The 16,500-nt window shown below is 49.5% G+C and overlaps 9 protein-coding genes across 9 annotated transcripts; 5 read left to right on the top strand and 4 right to left on the bottom strand.

Moving 5' to 3' along the window:
* Window positions 1–41: 41 nt before the first annotated feature.
* Window positions 42–1,556, bottom strand: Z518_02477 (uncharacterized protein; the record flags this gene model as incomplete). Its single annotated transcript, XM_013419505.1, has 3 exons — window positions 42–1,172; window positions 1,389–1,486; window positions 1,535–1,556. The coding sequence occupies 3 exons, from the start codon at window positions 1,554–1,556 to the stop codon at window positions 42–44; spliced, it is 1,251 nt and encodes a 416-aa protein (XP_013274959.1).
* Window positions 1,557–1,925: 369 nt separating this feature from the next.
* On the bottom strand, window positions 1,926–3,515 carry Z518_02476 (uncharacterized protein; the record flags this gene model as incomplete). Its single annotated transcript, XM_013419504.1, has 2 exons — window positions 1,926–3,247; window positions 3,296–3,515. 2 exons carry the CDS (start codon window positions 3,513–3,515, stop codon window positions 1,926–1,928), a joined length of 1,542 nt encoding a protein of 513 aa, XP_013274958.1.
* A 345-nt stretch (window positions 3,516–3,860) lies between these two features.
* Z518_02475 (uncharacterized protein) lies at window positions 3,861–4,937 on the top strand (the record flags this gene model as incomplete). The annotated part of the gene is made up of 2 exons (XM_013419503.1): window positions 3,861–4,822; window positions 4,901–4,937. The coding sequence occupies 2 exons, from the start codon at window positions 3,861–3,863 to the stop codon at window positions 4,935–4,937; spliced, it is 999 nt and encodes a 332-aa protein (XP_013274957.1).
* A 421-nt stretch (window positions 4,938–5,358) lies between these two features.
* Window positions 5,359–5,742, top strand: Z518_02474 (uncharacterized protein; the record flags this gene model as incomplete). Its single annotated transcript, XM_013419502.1, has 1 exon — window positions 5,359–5,742. One exon carries the CDS (start codon window positions 5,359–5,361, stop codon window positions 5,740–5,742), a length of 384 nt encoding a protein of 127 aa, XP_013274956.1.
* A 963-nt stretch (window positions 5,743–6,705) lies between these two features.
* On the top strand, window positions 6,706–7,809 carry Z518_02473 (uncharacterized protein; the record flags this gene model as incomplete). Its single annotated transcript, XM_013419501.1, has 1 exon — window positions 6,706–7,809. One exon carries the CDS (start codon window positions 6,706–6,708, stop codon window positions 7,807–7,809), a length of 1,104 nt encoding a protein of 367 aa, XP_013274955.1.
* An 816-nt stretch (window positions 7,810–8,625) lies between these two features.
* Z518_02472 (uncharacterized protein) lies at window positions 8,626–8,931 on the top strand (the record flags this gene model as incomplete). Its single annotated transcript, XM_013419500.1, has 1 exon — window positions 8,626–8,931. One exon carries the CDS (start codon window positions 8,626–8,628, stop codon window positions 8,929–8,931), a length of 306 nt encoding a protein of 101 aa, XP_013274954.1.
* Window positions 8,932–9,892: 961 nt separating this feature from the next.
* Z518_02471 (uncharacterized protein) lies at window positions 9,893–11,394 on the top strand (the record flags this gene model as incomplete). Its single annotated transcript, XM_013419499.1, has 2 exons — window positions 9,893–10,637; window positions 10,727–11,394. 2 exons carry the CDS (start codon window positions 9,893–9,895, stop codon window positions 11,392–11,394), a joined length of 1,413 nt encoding a protein of 470 aa, XP_013274953.1.
* A 120-nt stretch (window positions 11,395–11,514) lies between these two features.
* Window positions 11,515–12,072, bottom strand: Z518_02470 (uncharacterized protein; the record flags this gene model as incomplete). The annotated part of the gene is made up of 1 exon (XM_013419498.1): window positions 11,515–12,072. The coding sequence occupies one exon, from the start codon at window positions 12,070–12,072 to the stop codon at window positions 11,515–11,517; it is 558 nt and encodes a 185-aa protein (XP_013274952.1).
* A 2,503-nt stretch (window positions 12,073–14,575) lies between these two features.
* On the bottom strand, window positions 14,576–16,340 carry Z518_02469 (uncharacterized protein; the record flags this gene model as incomplete). The annotated part of the gene is made up of 3 exons (XM_013419497.1): window positions 14,576–15,632; window positions 15,687–15,995; window positions 16,060–16,340. The coding sequence occupies 3 exons, from the start codon at window positions 16,338–16,340 to the stop codon at window positions 14,576–14,578; spliced, it is 1,647 nt and encodes a 548-aa protein (XP_013274951.1).
* Between the last annotated feature and the right edge of the window lie 160 nt (window positions 16,341–16,500).

Below are 16,500 nucleotides of genomic sequence, written 5' to 3'. Positions count from 1 at the left end.
ATCTGCCAAGTGCTAGGACGGCGTCAGAACATTTGATCAATCTAGAATTTCAGGAAATAAGTACTTACCGACCACTCTGGGATGTTCTTGATCTGTTGCCACATGAACTTCTCCAGTTTATTGGCACTCTTCGCATAGGGTGTGGTCTCATTGTTGTAACGGCGACAATTGTCAAAGATGAGCTTGGCATCTTTGATAAAGTCCTCTGGTCTCGGATACAAGTCATTCTGAAGGCGATCCTCCATTGTAGAAAGATCCATTGGTTCTTTGATGACTTCATAGTAATCAGGCACCTCGTCCTTGTTGACCGGTTGCGCAAACGGCCACGCAGCGGTGTGGTTTTGCATGTCGTTGAGCAAATGGAGAAGTTGATTGTAGTTGGGACCATGACGAGGTTGACGAGACAATTCATCCATAGATGGCGACCACCCTGATTCTTTAATCGCGGGAATCGACATGGGGTCGATTTCGCAAATGCCGTTCTTCCACTGGGCCGGGGGGGGGTGGACAATATGGGACTTGCTAACTGCTCGGATCTTTGCCATGACAGCTTCCTTCTGCTTTTGGAGCATACGCGGAACTTCGAGATAACGAATCTTTGGCAACATGCTGCACTGCATGATTGTTCCACCCTCGTAATCCTTGATGTAGCCCATCCAAATAGACTTCTCCAGAGTAATCTCCTTTGTGAATCCTTGTTTCTTGAAATAACCGATCGCGTAGTTATCGGCGTAAGTGAGGAAGTACATGATCGGGGAAGTTGCTTTGACGTAGTCCTTCAAGTGAGCCATGAGATGAGCCCCATAGCCTTTGACCTGTTGGTCGGACGAAATGGCGCAGAAGACGATTTCGGCAAATTTACGTGCATTGAAAGGTCTGTACGTGATGCCACCGACCACTTCAAGAGGCTGCTTGACGATAGCAATCGAAAGGTGTGTCTTGTCATACACGAGACGAGCAATGTAATCTTTCGGCATTTTGGGAAGCTGCTTCTGGAAAATGCATTTCAGACCAGTCAAGATGATGTTGCTTTCTCTTGAATTGTCATTGTTGACCACGCGAAACTCGATTAGACCTTGCTTCTCCTCCAAGACTGCGGGCTTTTCTGGAAAATCGACTGGGGTAGGCGTAATTAGGGGATCTGATTCAGACTGCGCAGTCGTCGAATTAGACTGTAGCAAGACAATGTTAGAACTTTGAGAAATAAGTAATGTATTTCGCCATAAGTAGAAGGCTTCGGTCGAAGAAAAAGACAGAGCGGTATCTGAATGTGAAGGAAGATCCAAATGAACTTGATAGAGGTTTTCGTCTAGCGGGAAGAAACCCCTCCCCTAGGAAGGAGTCGTCCAGGCATTTTGAAGGATTGAATGAAGGGAAGATAAACTAACCTCTTCGTGCTTGGCCGCATCATCAAGAGCAGGAGATTCAGTGCGGGCTTTCTTTGAACGCGAGGAGGATGCGTCTTCAGACGCCTTTCTCTTCGTGTCTGCGATAGAATTAGCAAAACTGTACATGGGTATGCTGCCCCACTCACGTTCACCATTTACCGGCGCCATTTCGACGGCATGGGCCCTTGTAGGTACGCAAAGCGGTCCAAATTTGTACGATTGTCGGAAGTCGTGATGTTGGTTTGGATCACGACAAATGAACCTCTGAAGGATGGACATATGCGGAGGATGTGGCGATCGCTACCTGAATTAGAAGTACGTCACGCTTTTTTTATGTCCCCATGGTTGAACTTTGGAGCATCCTTTAGGGCGGCGACATGAGCTTGGAAAAAAAAAAAAAAAAAAAGCTCTGACGTAACACGTAATTACAAGTGCCTGGAAGCTATACTCAACTTCATTTTGTTTACCTGGACCAAATTGTGACACACAGAGTACTAGCTACGTCCTCCTGCCTCACCAGATCTAGTGACCTGATGGCTAAGTGCTCTGGCTCACTCTTCTTCTGACTCGAACCCGAATCCCTTTGCTTTCGTCGCCTGGAAAGGCAGTGAAGAAGTCGTGCTTCATCAGGACGTCATCCAACGTGGTTTCAAAGAGTGCAAAATCAAATCGGCTCCAAAGGGTGGCCAGAGTTAGAAACATTTCTGCATAAGCTAGATTGATACCCAGGCACTGGCGAGATCCTTTGGAGAAGGCGACTTGGTATCTCTCTAGGCTTCGACCATCATCAAGCCAGCGCTCCGGCTTGAATGTCTCCGGTTCTGGAAAGATGTCTGGGTGCATCGAGACAAGTGAATTGGTCATCGAGATCGGTGTCCCCGGTGGTATTGTCCACTCCTTGTAACGAAGGGCCTCGTCGGGGGCGATACGTGGAGTGCGGGTCGTAACACCATAACTGATGCGAATTCCTTCGCTAATGACAGCTGAGAGGTAAGGCAAATTCTCTATCTTTGAAAGATTCGGGATATGTGAGTCCGGAAACGGGATAATGGTACGGAGTTCTTCGCGCAGAATCTGGAGAATTGAGGGTGAATAGAGCAAATAAAACCAGATGCGAGAGAGTGCTGCAGCAGTGGTTTCGCTGCCAGCGCCCAGAATAATCTCTGCTTCGTCGCAGAGACGTTGGAGGGACTTTTCGGAAGTTGGCAGGCCGCTATCCCGTAGCGCATGGAACATGGTCTGCCGTCCTATCATGGACGTATCCTTTTGTTCTTGAGTGCCCTCATTGAGAATCCGTTCAACATTTGCCCTTCCGCGACTCTGCCACTGCATCAAAAAGCCCACTTGCGGGTTCATGGCGGCAACGAGCTTTGGCGGCAATCTTTTCATGGTAGGTACTATCCACGGAAATTGCCGACACAATGCCCCGGTCTCGAAGCCACCTCGGATGGTGTCTTTCCACATGGGGCAGAAGTCTGGTTCATCCAGAAAGAGAGTGTCTTGAGCAAAAGCGTATTCTGATATCGTGTCGGTGGTCAGAGCCATAAATGCAACATCCAGCCGGACGACTTCATCCTGTGATGCGGCTTCAGATAAACGCTTCGACAGTTTCTCTACTCTCTCCGTAATCACTGGCTCGAGGTGGACGATATTTCGCTTCGAGAAATAAGGATTCAGAACACTCCTACGCATTCGGTGGAGGTCGTGTGGTACAGTGCTAAATCCAGAGCCTTGAGCAGAAGCTAGGTTCACCCACCACTGATACTTATTGCGTTTCCTCGGAGGGTTGACGTAGATCTCGTCGTAGAAGGCGGGGTCGTAAACGTGGATTTCGTGTGGATTGATCCGAATGATAGGTCCTAGATTTTGTTGAGAACCGCAGATGAGGGTCACTAACGCCGACTTACCATACTTCTCGTGCAGCTCCTTGATCTTGAATGTAAACTGACCCCTTTTCACAACATCATAATAAAACTCATACCACAGGGTAGCAGCGGCCCATTTTGGCCCTGGGAACCTGGCAAGAGGGTGAAGAAAGAGTCGATATAGGATCAGACAAGCAGCATATATGATGCCGAATCCGGTCGTAATGACGATCAAGCTCGTCACGAGGCCCACTTGCCCCATGCTGAATATCTAGACGCCTCCGAGATCGGAAGCAGGTCTCAACAATAGGAGAATGAAAATGCAACACGGGAATGTGAAGGAATTGATGGAGTGATAACTGATATAGCTGGCATTTGGGGGTTGGAGAGGATGTTGGCGGCTAAAGGTTAAAGCTTCGGGACTTGATGCCCGCATGTCTTGTCAAACTACCACCGCGCTATTGTTTTGCTGGGCCGTTTTCTAGACTCCTTCGCCCAATGGGCCCAATTCGTCGATCGGTGGCGAACGTTGTCATTTTGGAATATTCCCCTCCTCCTGTTCGAACCTCTTTTGGATTTCGTCCCGGCATTCCTTCATTGAAGCAAGATGACATCTCCGGAAGCGTCGCCACAGCCGATGGTGCCAGATACTCATCCAGAAGAGGAGGATGATCCTGGTTACGAGTCGAACACGGAGCAAAGCGACACCACATCCATCCGCTCCTCCGTCTTTGAATGGGTTTATGAAAACGGTCGACGTTATCACAGCTACCGTCCTGCGCAATATGTGCTTCCAAATGATGAAGAAGAGCAAGACCGTCTCGATCTCACCCACCATCTGTTCACCCTTGTCCTGCAGGGAGAATACTGTGTCACTCAACTGAATAATCCACAAACCATTCTTGACATCGGAACAGGCACGGGTATATGGGCCATCGACATGGGAGATCTCCATCCTTCCGCAGTTGTGATTGGAACCGATTTGTCACCTATTCAGCCGCTATGGATCCCTCCTAATGTCCGCTTTGAGGTTGATGATGCGAACGATGAATGGACATTCCCTGAGAATCATTTCGATTTTATCCATGCCCGCACCGTATGTGCTGGCATCAGAGATTTTCCGGCACTTCTGGCCAAATGTCACACCCACTTAAAACCTGGCGGAAAAATTGAGGTATCTGAGGGCAGAGCTAATTTCTTTTGCGACGACGATACTTTTCCTCCTGGAAGTTATACTAGACAATGGCTTGACGAGTTCCATCGCACGGCTCATTCAATCGGTCTCGACATTGATCATATTCCGAAAGTCCCACAAGAGCTACAGGACGCCGGTTTCACAAATATATCCATGATTCAAAAACATGTTCCGGTTGGGCCGTGGCCGAGAGAAAAATCACTAAAGATCATTGGCAAAATCTTTCGAAGTCAATTTCTGGACAGCGCTCTCGAGGCTTACTCACTCAAGCTGCTTTGTGAAGTTGGAAAATGGTCACTTCCCGAATTCCAAGTTCTTTGTGCGAAAGTAAGGAATGAGATTGCGGAAAATAAAATGCATATCTACACTTTCTGGTAAGTTTGACAAACGAGGTCCAAGATCCCGACCATGTCCGAGAATCCCGCGCACATCTTCATACTTACACACCACAGTTCATTTGTTACGGCAGAGAAACCCTCCAGTGGATAGTTGGATGCCTCACGAGATTCCTGGACCAGCAATGCTGCAAGAGAGCCTTGGGGACACCTTCCAACATAACTTCTCCTCTGCCTAAAAGTCACTGGGATTTTGCCTGCAAACACAGTTGCTATGCTTGCATCCCCAGGCATCAAATGCGCGAAATTCTAGTGCAACAGTGGGAAGTCGAAGATATTGATCGTATGTCAGGTTCTTATGCTTTCTAGCATTCAACTTCGGTATTGAAATGGGCTTCGCAATTTCAAAATCGGGAAAATCCCCAATGTAGGGGTAAAGTCAAGATAACACAGGCTTACATTATCCGAACTTGGCACTGATGACTAGGGCATACCTCGACACACACAAGCCCTCGTTGAAGTTGGAAAGACACTTGGCACATATAACTCTTTTTTTCGAAGATTCACGCCCAGTGATGCCGAATATGATTCCCTTATGGAACTCCTTGCTGTCCACACTGGGCGCTGTCAGCAGACTACCATTTTCGACTTCTCTGAAGTATTCCGCCACTACAACGAGCAGGAAGGCTGGGACTACTGGAAGATTTTTGTGGACGACCAGTCATATCACGAACCCTACGGGCAAATCTACGAGAACTACGGAATCAATCGCGAAGAAGGTTGTTGCCATTATCGTTCGCCTTGATCAATATGTTTCGTACGTTGGATCCATGAACGATTATGCTTCTATGGACAAGTCCTTCTCGGCTGCAAGGGTCCCTGCGGCTTCGATGGATGAACGACAGCCGAAGAGCAGCTCTGAGGTTGTTGAAAGGCCGACAAATTTGGTCGCCGTCTAAAGTGCTTTTGATAAAGTCCATCAGAGCATCATGTCTCAGATATTTCGGCCTTCCTGTCAGTAGTTTTAAGGATATCGAGGGAATACGGCGAATCTGACTTATACACGGGAGAATGTACCAGAGTAAAACGGGCCCAATATCGATCATTGGACCAGCCAAATAGGCGCGTCGAGAAGAAGGGAGGGATCAAAGCGGCAGGGATCTCTCCCTAAAGGGATGCCCGATTCAGAGTACTTATCCTTTGACGCATTCTCCTGACAGACCACTTTGACAGGTTGCAGCTCCGTATACGACTACTAACTACGAGGAACTGGTCACGGAGGACTGTGGGATGGACATCACGTGGTAGCGCTAGTTCCAAATAGGCTGAGCGGCCTACACGGGCGTCAAAACAATCATAGTAACTGCGATCATCCTGACAACCTGCACTCTATTCAACGCGACAACAGGCACTTGTTCCGTCTCGGGTCTACCATATCTCAGCTTTTCTCGTCAATGTCTCTCTACGAAGCCTGGCAAGCCGCTGCAAGCAGCCCTTACCAGCCTGCGGTTGGGAAGGACAGCCAGCTGTCTGTAGGATTGATCTTGTTGCTCATCGGTAAGAACCGTCGCAGTGGGGAACTGTTTGGATTTTGTGCTCACATGGACAGGCTTCATATTTACCGGCCTCTTTGGACTGAGTACCTACTCCTCCTGGTTACAGAGTTCAACTAGCTAATGCTTGCAAGGCCGATCTCCTCTCTCGATACCTGTCTTTGGGATTCCGGCTTCTCTAGCATTCGGGTATGTTTGGAAAGAGGCGAGGTTCCGTACCAAAAAGTTAATATCTTCCCAGTTTCGGCGCAGTCTATACCATCTGTGGATTTGGCGTCTATGTTTAAACCTCTGCCTGACCAGCCTACATGAAGTTTGCCATATCTCAGCACGACCAATTACGGCCAAAACCACCATTCAAACAGTCTAATGGCAGGCCTTCCCATTTTCTCCGCGACTTCCACAAATGCCAGACAACTCTACCTGCTCCTGAGATGTATTGCTTTCTCTCAACGTGCGGAGGTGCAGATTACACAGTCAGGCATGAAATTCTCTGTGGAGGAAGCTCGAGTTGTCCAAGGTCTGACCTTTCTCGATAAAGCGCTGTTCTCGACATACAATTTGAATCTTGATGATGAAGAGCATTCATTGCCTCCTTTCTCGATTTCAATCGTTGCCCTTCTCGAAACACTTCAAATCTTTGGCATAGCCGAAGCCAATTCTTCTTCACGACATCCCTATGGGGGGTTTTCTTCCTCTTATGGAAACGCTTTCAATGCTCCCGCTCTCGCAGTTGGTGGAACATGTCGAATTTCATATCAAGAAGCTGGCGCACCTCTCACTATCACGATCGAAGATGGCTCAGTCACGACAACCTGCGAAATGAATACCTACGAAACGAACGAGACCTATGACGATGATGGTGACATACCTCTCGATCGAAATGCTCTATGCATGAAAGTGATCATGAAAAGTACTTGGCTGAATGATGCAATTTCAGAGCTTTCGGGCACCAATCCGTCAGTCCTTGTCCTCAGCGCTTCAAGCCGCTCCGCCCCATATTTTGCACTAGAAGGTGAAGGAGGTCCATTTGGAGACAGTACCGTGGACTTTATGCCAAACTCAAAGACCGAGCCTACTCCGAGTGGACCTAGAGGGAAGAGACAACCCCTCGTCACCGAAACTTTCTCGGTGGTTGCTCCGTCCGGAAGTCATAACAGAATCAGACAGAGGTACAAATTTGACATGGTCAAAAGAGCAGGGAGAGCCATGGCGCTGGCAAGCAAAGTCAGTATCCGTCAAGACCAGCAAGGAGTTTTGAGTCTCCAATTCATGATTGACCTGGGTGACGGTGCCAATGCTGGTCCACGTCAAGACGAGGTCAATGGTTCTGTTGGGGCTCCACCGTCTCCCGGAAGCGTTGCCTTTGTTGATTTTCGTTTTGTTCCACTAGTTGGCGATAAGGAAGAATACGAAAGCGAGACCGACTCTGAAGAAGACATCGATAGCCAAGAACCCCATATCGCTGAATGAGGACTTGAATCTCAAAAAATTCACACGTCGACCATCACCAGTTCGAGATTCGCCCATTTCGCTCTCCGTCCTGTCACGTGGCTTTTCTTCATTTCTTCATCTCCAACCCTTTTTCCTTCTTCCATCTTAAACAGCGAGAAACGATAATTTTTTTTTTTTTTTTTTCTTGTCATACACATCATCTTCATTCTCAACTACCTCTGACTTCAGTCGCCGATTTTCTCCAGCTTTTTACTATTTCATCAGACCGCGTGATGTAATCACGGGAATCTTGATCTCATTTTTCGGCCTCAGGCTAAGCAACTTGGATAGAGAAGACTCCAAGATCAGATCCGGCTTGGATTATCAATACGCCAACAGAACCTTCACTTCCTGATGCCTTCCTTTTCAATTCATTTTGTCATCCAAGTTCTTCAGTTGTGGTCTTCAACTTTACAATGGCGCCGAGTGGACAGAGGAAAGCTCGTAGGACCAAGAGCGAAGACTTGATATCGCAGCACCATGCACCAGACAGCGTCGAATTATTCTCCAAGAAATGGAAAGAAGTCTCGAGAAAGTTGCTTTCTGGGTAGAATTGGTTGAACACGTCCCTCAAGGGACGCTCCCCAAAAAGTTTCGGTTGTAATCACGGCCACTGATCTAAACGAACCGCCAGCGCCACCAGCTCCGACGGAAAAGACCGAGGACCATAAGGGCCAAAAGGTCTATGAGAGAGCTTTCTCCGTGAAAGCTACTCTGCCTGAAATGAAGCAAGATGAAGAAGATCGAAATGAAGTTGAGAAAGGCGATATAGTCAGCATAGGTTGAGCTCAAGAAATGGATACGGACGCTGCTGAACCCCTTGATTATGAAGACATGGTTGGTGTTGGTGGATCACACACCAACGAGATGATGCGGCGGGAGGAGAGAAGTGAAAAGCTTGAACAGACCTGTCGTGAGGAGCTTATTACTCCAGATCGGATCATATCCGTCAAGGAACGGGACCCAAATGTGTGTCTCATGCAGACAGCAGGCAGAGGCCTCCAAACAGCACCTCAATTCAAGTTGGAAGAGCTCCGAAAACCTGAACCAAAAGTCAAGGCAGAGGAAATCGAGGACCTGAACCTAATCAAAATGGAATAAGAATGCAACAATGCCCTCTTGGTCACCGAATAGGAGAATTACTCAGGTCTGGGAGACAGAGTCGCCAGATAATCGAACTGGCATGGACTTGCGGTCGTCTCGAAGGAGGACGCGGTCTGTCATTGTCGACCTCAGTGCCGACCTCGGAGCTGACTCAGAAAACACGGATGAGGTGGTTTGGACCCGATCTAGCAGAAGGAGAATCAAGCGAGAGACAGAGTGGAGGGCAAAACTCTCCACTCGCGTTCAAGGACAGTGGTTCCTACAAAATCTGGCACCTTATCCTGAAGCAACAATCGTGATGACTACTTTGGATGACGAAACCTCGTGCTTAAGCGACGAAAGGAAATCAGTGGCACAGGTTGTTACCTCTGACCGGCTTGGAAACGGTCCTTTCAGTATGATTGAACTGTGTGATTGCTGATGGGAATTGGGCTCTGCTTGCGGCGTTGATCAAGAGCCAGTATGCAAAAAGACCTGCAAAAGGGCCTCAGATAGCATATTTGTGGATTGCTAGGTTGAACTAAGCGCTCCCAATGATAATCTCGTCAACATCAATGTATTTCGGATATTTCTTGAGCAATATCCATTCACGAAACAAAGCCCTGGTTACAACGCCGCTCTTGTGGAGACTTTCTCTAACGGGCTAGTTCATCTAATCGCCACCCAAATCTTCCGCGACCGGCAGGATGGCCGATTCACTCGGCCCGTTTTCCTCGCTGCTTTCATCCAAAGACGTCATCAAATAAATCTCCAGTCAACCACCATGACTCTACGCTTCGATGTTGTCTATGAGTTGTTTCCGCGAGGTAATATCAAGGCTGTCGTTTCCGTAGGCTCTGGTGAAGCATTGTCCTTCTATGTCTAGCCTCAAATACTGAAAGATCCCTCGCCCTTCAATCACCACTCGCGCGATTCGTTCTCCGATCCTCATACGTACAACAAGCCCGCGCAGTCCAACATGCCAGACGCCGAAGAAGATGACCACGAACTGCTCCGTCTAGCCTCCAACAATCCAGCCATGACAGTCCCAGCGAGTCAATCCCTCAACCAGGACATATCTCTACCTCCATTCGAGCTCGTCCGCACACGAAGCAAGGCCACAGTGACGCCCGCCTCTGACCCGTCCGACGACGCAGGATCAATGAACCACTACAAAGGAATGTCTCCCTCGGCTGCATCACGACGACAACGTCCATCGAAATATGACGTTGGCTGGCGTCGCGTGGTCCGCAACTTCTCCCCTTCCTGGTTCTCCGTAACAATGGGCACTGGCATTGTGTCCTTGCTTCTCATCACCATCCCCTTCAAAGCCGACTGGCTGTACTGGCTCTCCGTCTTCTTCTTCGTGCTGAACACGGTGCTCTTCGTGCTAGCCTTCATCACTTCCTTCCTTCGCTACACGCTCTATCCGGAGATCTGGGCCGTAATGATCGCAGACTCGACGAATTCGTTGTTTCTGGGAACGATACCGATGGGTTTTGCGACGCTGGTCGAAAGCTGGATTTTCCTCTGCTGCCCGTATTGGGGGTTTTGGTCCGTCACGGTCGCGTGGGTCTGTTGGATGATTGATGCCATGGTCGCGGCCGCAGTTACTGTTTCGCTTCCCTTTCTGCTCATGTCCCAGTCCCATCAACATTCGTTGGAACGGATCACAGCGGCTCAATTGCTTCCCATTGCCGCTACGATCGTCGCGGCCGGTACAGGTGAGTGTTCCTCTCATTTCATCATCCTGCCCTCTGACAGAAACTTGGGATTTCGAGCAATAATTAACACGGGGACATTGACCTTGCAGGAAGCGAAGTTGCCGAGATCCTCACAGAACCCAATCACGCCCTCAGCACCCTCCTCATATCCTATGTGATGTGGGGCATGGCGACGCCGTTCGCCATGACCGTCTTGGTAATCTACTATCAACGTCTAGCATTACACAAGCTACCTTCACGCGAAGTAGTCGTTAGCTCATTTCTACCCCTTGGCCCGCTCGGAATGGGCGGCTACACCATCATGTACCTCGGCCGGGTGTCGCGCGAAGTATTCTCCCGGGTGCACTTCTTCCACAACCTCTCTGTCGCCGGCGATGTGGCGTATGTACTCGGCGTCTTCGTCGCGCTAATCATGTGGGGATTTGGCCTGTGCTGGCTCGTCTTCGCGTTGGCGACGATCTACTCGACGCGTCCTTTCCCGTTTAACATGGGCTGGTGGGGGTTTACGTTTCCGCTAGGCGTGTATGCGATTAGCACCATGACCTTCGGGGTCGAGATGCCTAGCTTGTTCTTCAAGGTCCTAGGCACGATTCTCAGTGTCGCCGTCGTGCTGCTGTGGTGTGTGGTGGCAGCGGGAACGGCGAAAGGTGCTTGGTCCGGACAACTGTTTTATGCGCCGTGCTTGAAGAATCTGAAGAAGGAAGAAATGGAACCCCAAGAGAATCAGCCGGATAAGGAGAAGGAACCTGGAACGTGACATGATCTGTTTGCACATAAGGGGTTGGGGTGGGTGGCTTGAAATATGTGTATTTGAACCCAGCTACGCAGTGCATATGGAGGATTTCCTCTTCTTTTCAACTGACATATACTATGCAGATCACACGCCTCCGGTCGGATGCGTGGGATCAATCCATTTGACGCCCTGGGGATTCTCAACCGGCACGACATCAGGCAAATTCACCGCAATAGCCTCTCCGTCACTCCTCATGAGCACACATTCCAACTCCTCGTCTTCCTTCGCATTGATCTCCTGATGTGGTACGTACGGAGGCACATAGATGAAGTCGCCCGGCCCCGCCTCGGCCGTGAACTCCAACTTCTCACCCCATCGCATCCGTGCCTTGCCTTTGACCACATAGATCACGCTCTCCAGGTGTCCATGATGGTGTGCACCTGTTTTGGCGTTCGGGTGGATCTTAACGGTGCCCGCCCACAACTTCTGTGCTCCTACTCGGGCCGTTGTTATTGCGGCAGCTCGGTTCATTCCAGGCGTTTGTGGAGTATTGGTATCGAGGCTGTCGCCGGGGATGACTCGGACGCCACTTTCTCTCCATGCGTCTGGTGGTTGATCTGTTGAAGATGTTGCTTGGAAGAGGTGAGGTGGGTGAGAATGTGAATGGCTGTGGTCGTGAGGATGATGGTGGGAATCGGACATGTTTATAACGTGTATGCTGTTCTTTTCAAGCTGGATCTTGTTTCAAAACTAAACCTTGTCAAGGAGAATCGTAAAACACTACAGATATCAGGCCTGTCCGATATCTTTTGTTAGCAAGTTGCTTCCTGCTTGTTAGATGATGGTCAGCGAAGAAAGAGGGGCACGTAGGTCGATTTCTGCGATGAGGTTTCTTCCCGAAAGCCGAATTCCCCATTGTCCGATGTTGGAGAAGACGGAAATCCAGGGTGAATGCACCGCAGTACTTCGTATTCATGCAGGGAGTTGGATGTGATATCGATCGGCTTCTTGTTAACATCCTCGACTATCGGTCTTTAGTACTCCGGGAATCCAAGAGGAGAACAACAACGTTCACTTGTTTCGTCAATGTCGCTGTAACTGAGCTTACCAAGGGTAACGAGGATATTTTTCGAGCTTGTACTCCTACCACGCCCAACTGTCAAGTTTGTCCTCCCTAACCTCAGTCAATCATGTCACTTCCGTGACTACTACCACCTGCGCTCTCTGCTCTTGGAGCCCTTATTAGATCCGGAGGCTTCATCATCGGCAAGTACAGTCTTATGAATCCATTCCAGGCCGTGTAAATTCTTGCCCTCCAGGTGTTGACAAAGCTAGTCAACGTCGAACAGAGAAGGGATGTCCTTTCGAAATCCGAAGACAAATCGAAGCATGCCACATACATCTTTTCCCATGGAATTTGCATTCTGTCCTTGACCTGTTGATTCTAAGTCTCGCGGCTTATTGGTAATTTGCTCCGGGCGTCAAATCTCGCTACCTGCTAAAGGGACTGCTTAGAGATGTTTGGGCATTGTCATTACAGCCGGATCGCTGACTCTGGCCGTGCGATTCTTTTGTTACGTGGCAGGCTATTGAGGAAGGGAAGGGAACAAGGCCGAGGGAACAAGGAATGCTGCTTGAGCACACATCTCTCGACCTCTTATTTGTAAGCTGGAGCTGTGATGTTTGCTTTGTTGAAATATGTGATTCATTCTTTGCCTGGCGCGGACTTTTTCGTTCCCCTGAAATGAGATAGTCGCAGCGGTCCTAAAGAAGACTAATTCGCTGCTTATTAGGATGCATTGATGGAATCGAGTTCCCTCTCGATTCCTCTTATGTACTGAATGATCTGAATCTCTCAAGTTTTGCATATGTGTTGTATTGTATCACTTGATTGAATCCATCTCTTCCAGCGCTGGACAGGAGGCTCTGGTAGTATGCGTGGTCTCTACAGAGTGTGCCGCTCCTGGCTAGGAGTGTTTCGCCGACGATCTGCTGCTGGACAATGATATGCTTCCGAGTCAGAAGGAGAGGAGCCTGGTCTTCAAGCGGGTTGAGATCATTGCTCTCCTCCGAGTTGATGAGCTGGTCGCTTTTTGTGTCAGATAAGGTTATGTCGAAATACACTCTTACGCTTCGGGATGCGTGAAGAGAAAATGAACTGACAACTCGCGGCGAGCTAGAGTCGGTCGAAACTGCGGTTGTTTGATTGACAAGTGGAGGATGATTCTGCGGCGATGTCGACCTTGTTGCCTCTCCACGGTTCTCAAATTCAACAAAGTCTACAATACAGTTGACAGATTCCGACCCTAAAACATCCACCCTACTATCCTTCTCTTCTCTAAAGTCAAGCATAAAGCTCGAAGATGATGATGAGTCTGCATACAGCTGGCAGTAAGAGGACAAATGGCAAGGCCGAAGTCGGGGGACCCGGCTCCGTAGCACTCCAGCCAAATCTGCCTTCTTCCACGCGCCAGCCGGTTAACTGGTGGCCAGAGCCAACGAAAAATGGAGATTAGTAACCAGCGGCCTACCCCGGGAAGAAGACGTCTCAGATTTTGCGCTTACCTCGGAAGACTTGGGCAAAGAGAGAAGAGGGGCGGGAGTCGAGCAAGAGAGTTGGGCAAGAAGGTGTGAGGAACAGGGAGCAAATTTTTAAGCAAGAGTAGAATGAGAGAAAACGGGAGAGAAGGATGGTACTTATACCATATAGAAGGTGAGGGAGAGGGAGGAAACCAACTGCTTCTTAGGTAGTGATCTTGTGTTCGTCGCGTGGATCAGTGGGTTCATTTACTTCAATTCACTGGATCAATAGAGGATATTAGGCAGTAAGTAAACACGTCACGCAACGGGGACCAGAGCGTTCTGATCGCAGCGATACGCTCGCACCCCGGCCCTCTCAGTGGTACACCCGTTGACCACGACCAACAGTATCCACCTGCGAGCCGGCATCAGATTGCTCTCTTCTATCTCAAACCATCGTATACCCTCAACCTGACTCACTGGGACTACCTCGTCCTCGTCGCCATCCATAATCTCGATCTCGCATCCACTGAGATGGATCGCGGCCGAGGCTACGCTAATAACCACTGAGTCGCTTAAGGAGCATAGGCTAATGCAAATCTGAGCAATTCATGGTGGGGGTTAAGGATAATGAAACGACCAAGGCTGAGAATCTCCCAATCAGCGTTCGTGGTCTGCTGTATCCCTATACCTTTTCTTTTTCCTGCACTTCTGTCTCCCCCTTGACATCCAAGGTGTGCAACACCGTTGCTGCAGTCCTCTTCTCCAGTGACTTTTTAACGGGGTTTGGAGACTCAAACACCTCGGCCAGTTCTTCCAGGGTTCTATCTTTGGTTTCGGGAAAGAAAAAGTACATGACGGTCCACTCGATAAGATCCCAGAACACAAAGACGAGATAGAAATAGTATTTGATGTTTGAGAATGCGGGCCCAGAAGCGTATTGGATGATCGTGCTGGAGATGGACGAGGCCAGATTGCCCAATGCCGTGCCCTTGGCGCGAGTGGTGGTGTCCAAAGTTTCGGCAATATAGGCCGATTGCTGCGGAGTCCATGCAAAGGAGAAAACGATCCCGAAGATGTAGATGAAGGCGATGGTGGCGTTGGCAGCCGAGCTATTGTCGGAATTCTGCGTCGCCAGCTTGGATGTACCAGTGATGATGGCGAAACACACAGAGCAGAAGACGGTGCTGTACAGCAGCATCGGGCGTCGTCCCCAAACGTCGAGAAGTCGAGCGCCCAATATTGCAGCGAAGAAGCAGATCACCGGATAGATGCCGTTCAGTATAAGTTGGGTATTCTCCGATGCGATACCGGCGTTCTCTAACATGACCGGCAAATAATACGAGGTTACCGAGTTCCCTGAGAGCTGACCAAAGCAGGCCATACCGAGAACGCAGATGAGTCGGCGACGAGCGGCATGCGTATTGGCGAGTCCACGATAATCCCACCACTTCTTGTCCGAGGCGTCGGTCTTGATCTGTTGTCGCATCTCCTGGAGCTGTAGAGACACCATTGGATGGGTTTCGGAGCCTTCGCCATGATATCGTGCCAAAACTTTGATCGCATCATCTTCCCTGTCTTGCGCCATAAGCCAGCGCGGAGACTCCGGGAGAAACCAGACTCCAACGGCGACAATGACGGAGGAGACAAGTTGACACCAGATGGGAATCCGGAAGCCATACAAGTGGGGTATTTTGGACGATCCATAGACCACCCAACTGGCGACGATCGAGCCGATATACCTGTACGATTCAAATCAGTCAAATGATCCCACCCCACACAATAGAAAAATTTACCAGGTGCAATTGTACATGCCCGTCAACGTCCCACGCCATACGGGGTGGGCCATCTCGCTGACGTAGCATGGAGCACTGACACAGCAGAAGCTGACCCCGAAACCGAGAATAAATCTACCCCCCAAGAACATTGCCCGGCTCGTTGAAGGAGCCTGGACGCATGTGCCGATGATGATGATGGCGGCACCGGTAAACATGCCGACGCGACGGCCAAAGTAATCATTGACGGGCCCAGAGAACAAGACTGCAGGAATCGATCCGATATTGTACATGGCGAACACGAGGCCAGTGCTAGAACCAGCAGTCTTCCTGTAGACATGGCAAATCAGCCTCGGCGATCCAGTTGTGGAGATACTTTCTGGCGTGTGCTTACATATGAAAGTACTGCTGGTACGTGGTCATGGCATTCAATCCACCCATAAGGGAGCCATCATACCCGTTGAGACAACCACACAAATAGGCAATGGCGAGGCAGCCGTACAGTCGCAGCAAAGAAGGGCTTAAGGGGTTGTACTTTGCTTGGGCGGCATCTTCCGCGAGCTGGATGGCATGGCTAGCCTGTTGCAGATCGTCTGGGAATTCGTGGTGGTCCGTCGCGCTCTTCAATTCATGGACTTGCCGGGCAACCTTGGATTCAGCGAGTTTGGATGCCATCCTGTCCAAAGTTATGGAGATGATGACTGAAGAGAGACGGAAAACTTGGATCGAGTCTTCAGATCAATGTTGTCTTTGCAGAAGGCATTGAAAGGGTGGCTTTTGATGGGGAAGAAGAGCAGCCTTTTATCTTTTTCCCCTTTGGATCTCATTGTGTCAG

This window comes from Rhinocladiella mackenziei (assembly GCF_000835555.1).
Source record: "Rhinocladiella mackenziei CBS 650.93 unplaced genomic scaffold supercont1.2, whole genome shotgun sequence".
Taxonomy (NCBI): domain Eukaryota; kingdom Fungi; phylum Ascomycota; class Eurotiomycetes; order Chaetothyriales; family Herpotrichiellaceae; genus Rhinocladiella; species Rhinocladiella mackenziei.
Note: the sequence above shows the minus strand (reverse complement) of the source record. Positions and strands in the feature narration are given on the sequence as shown.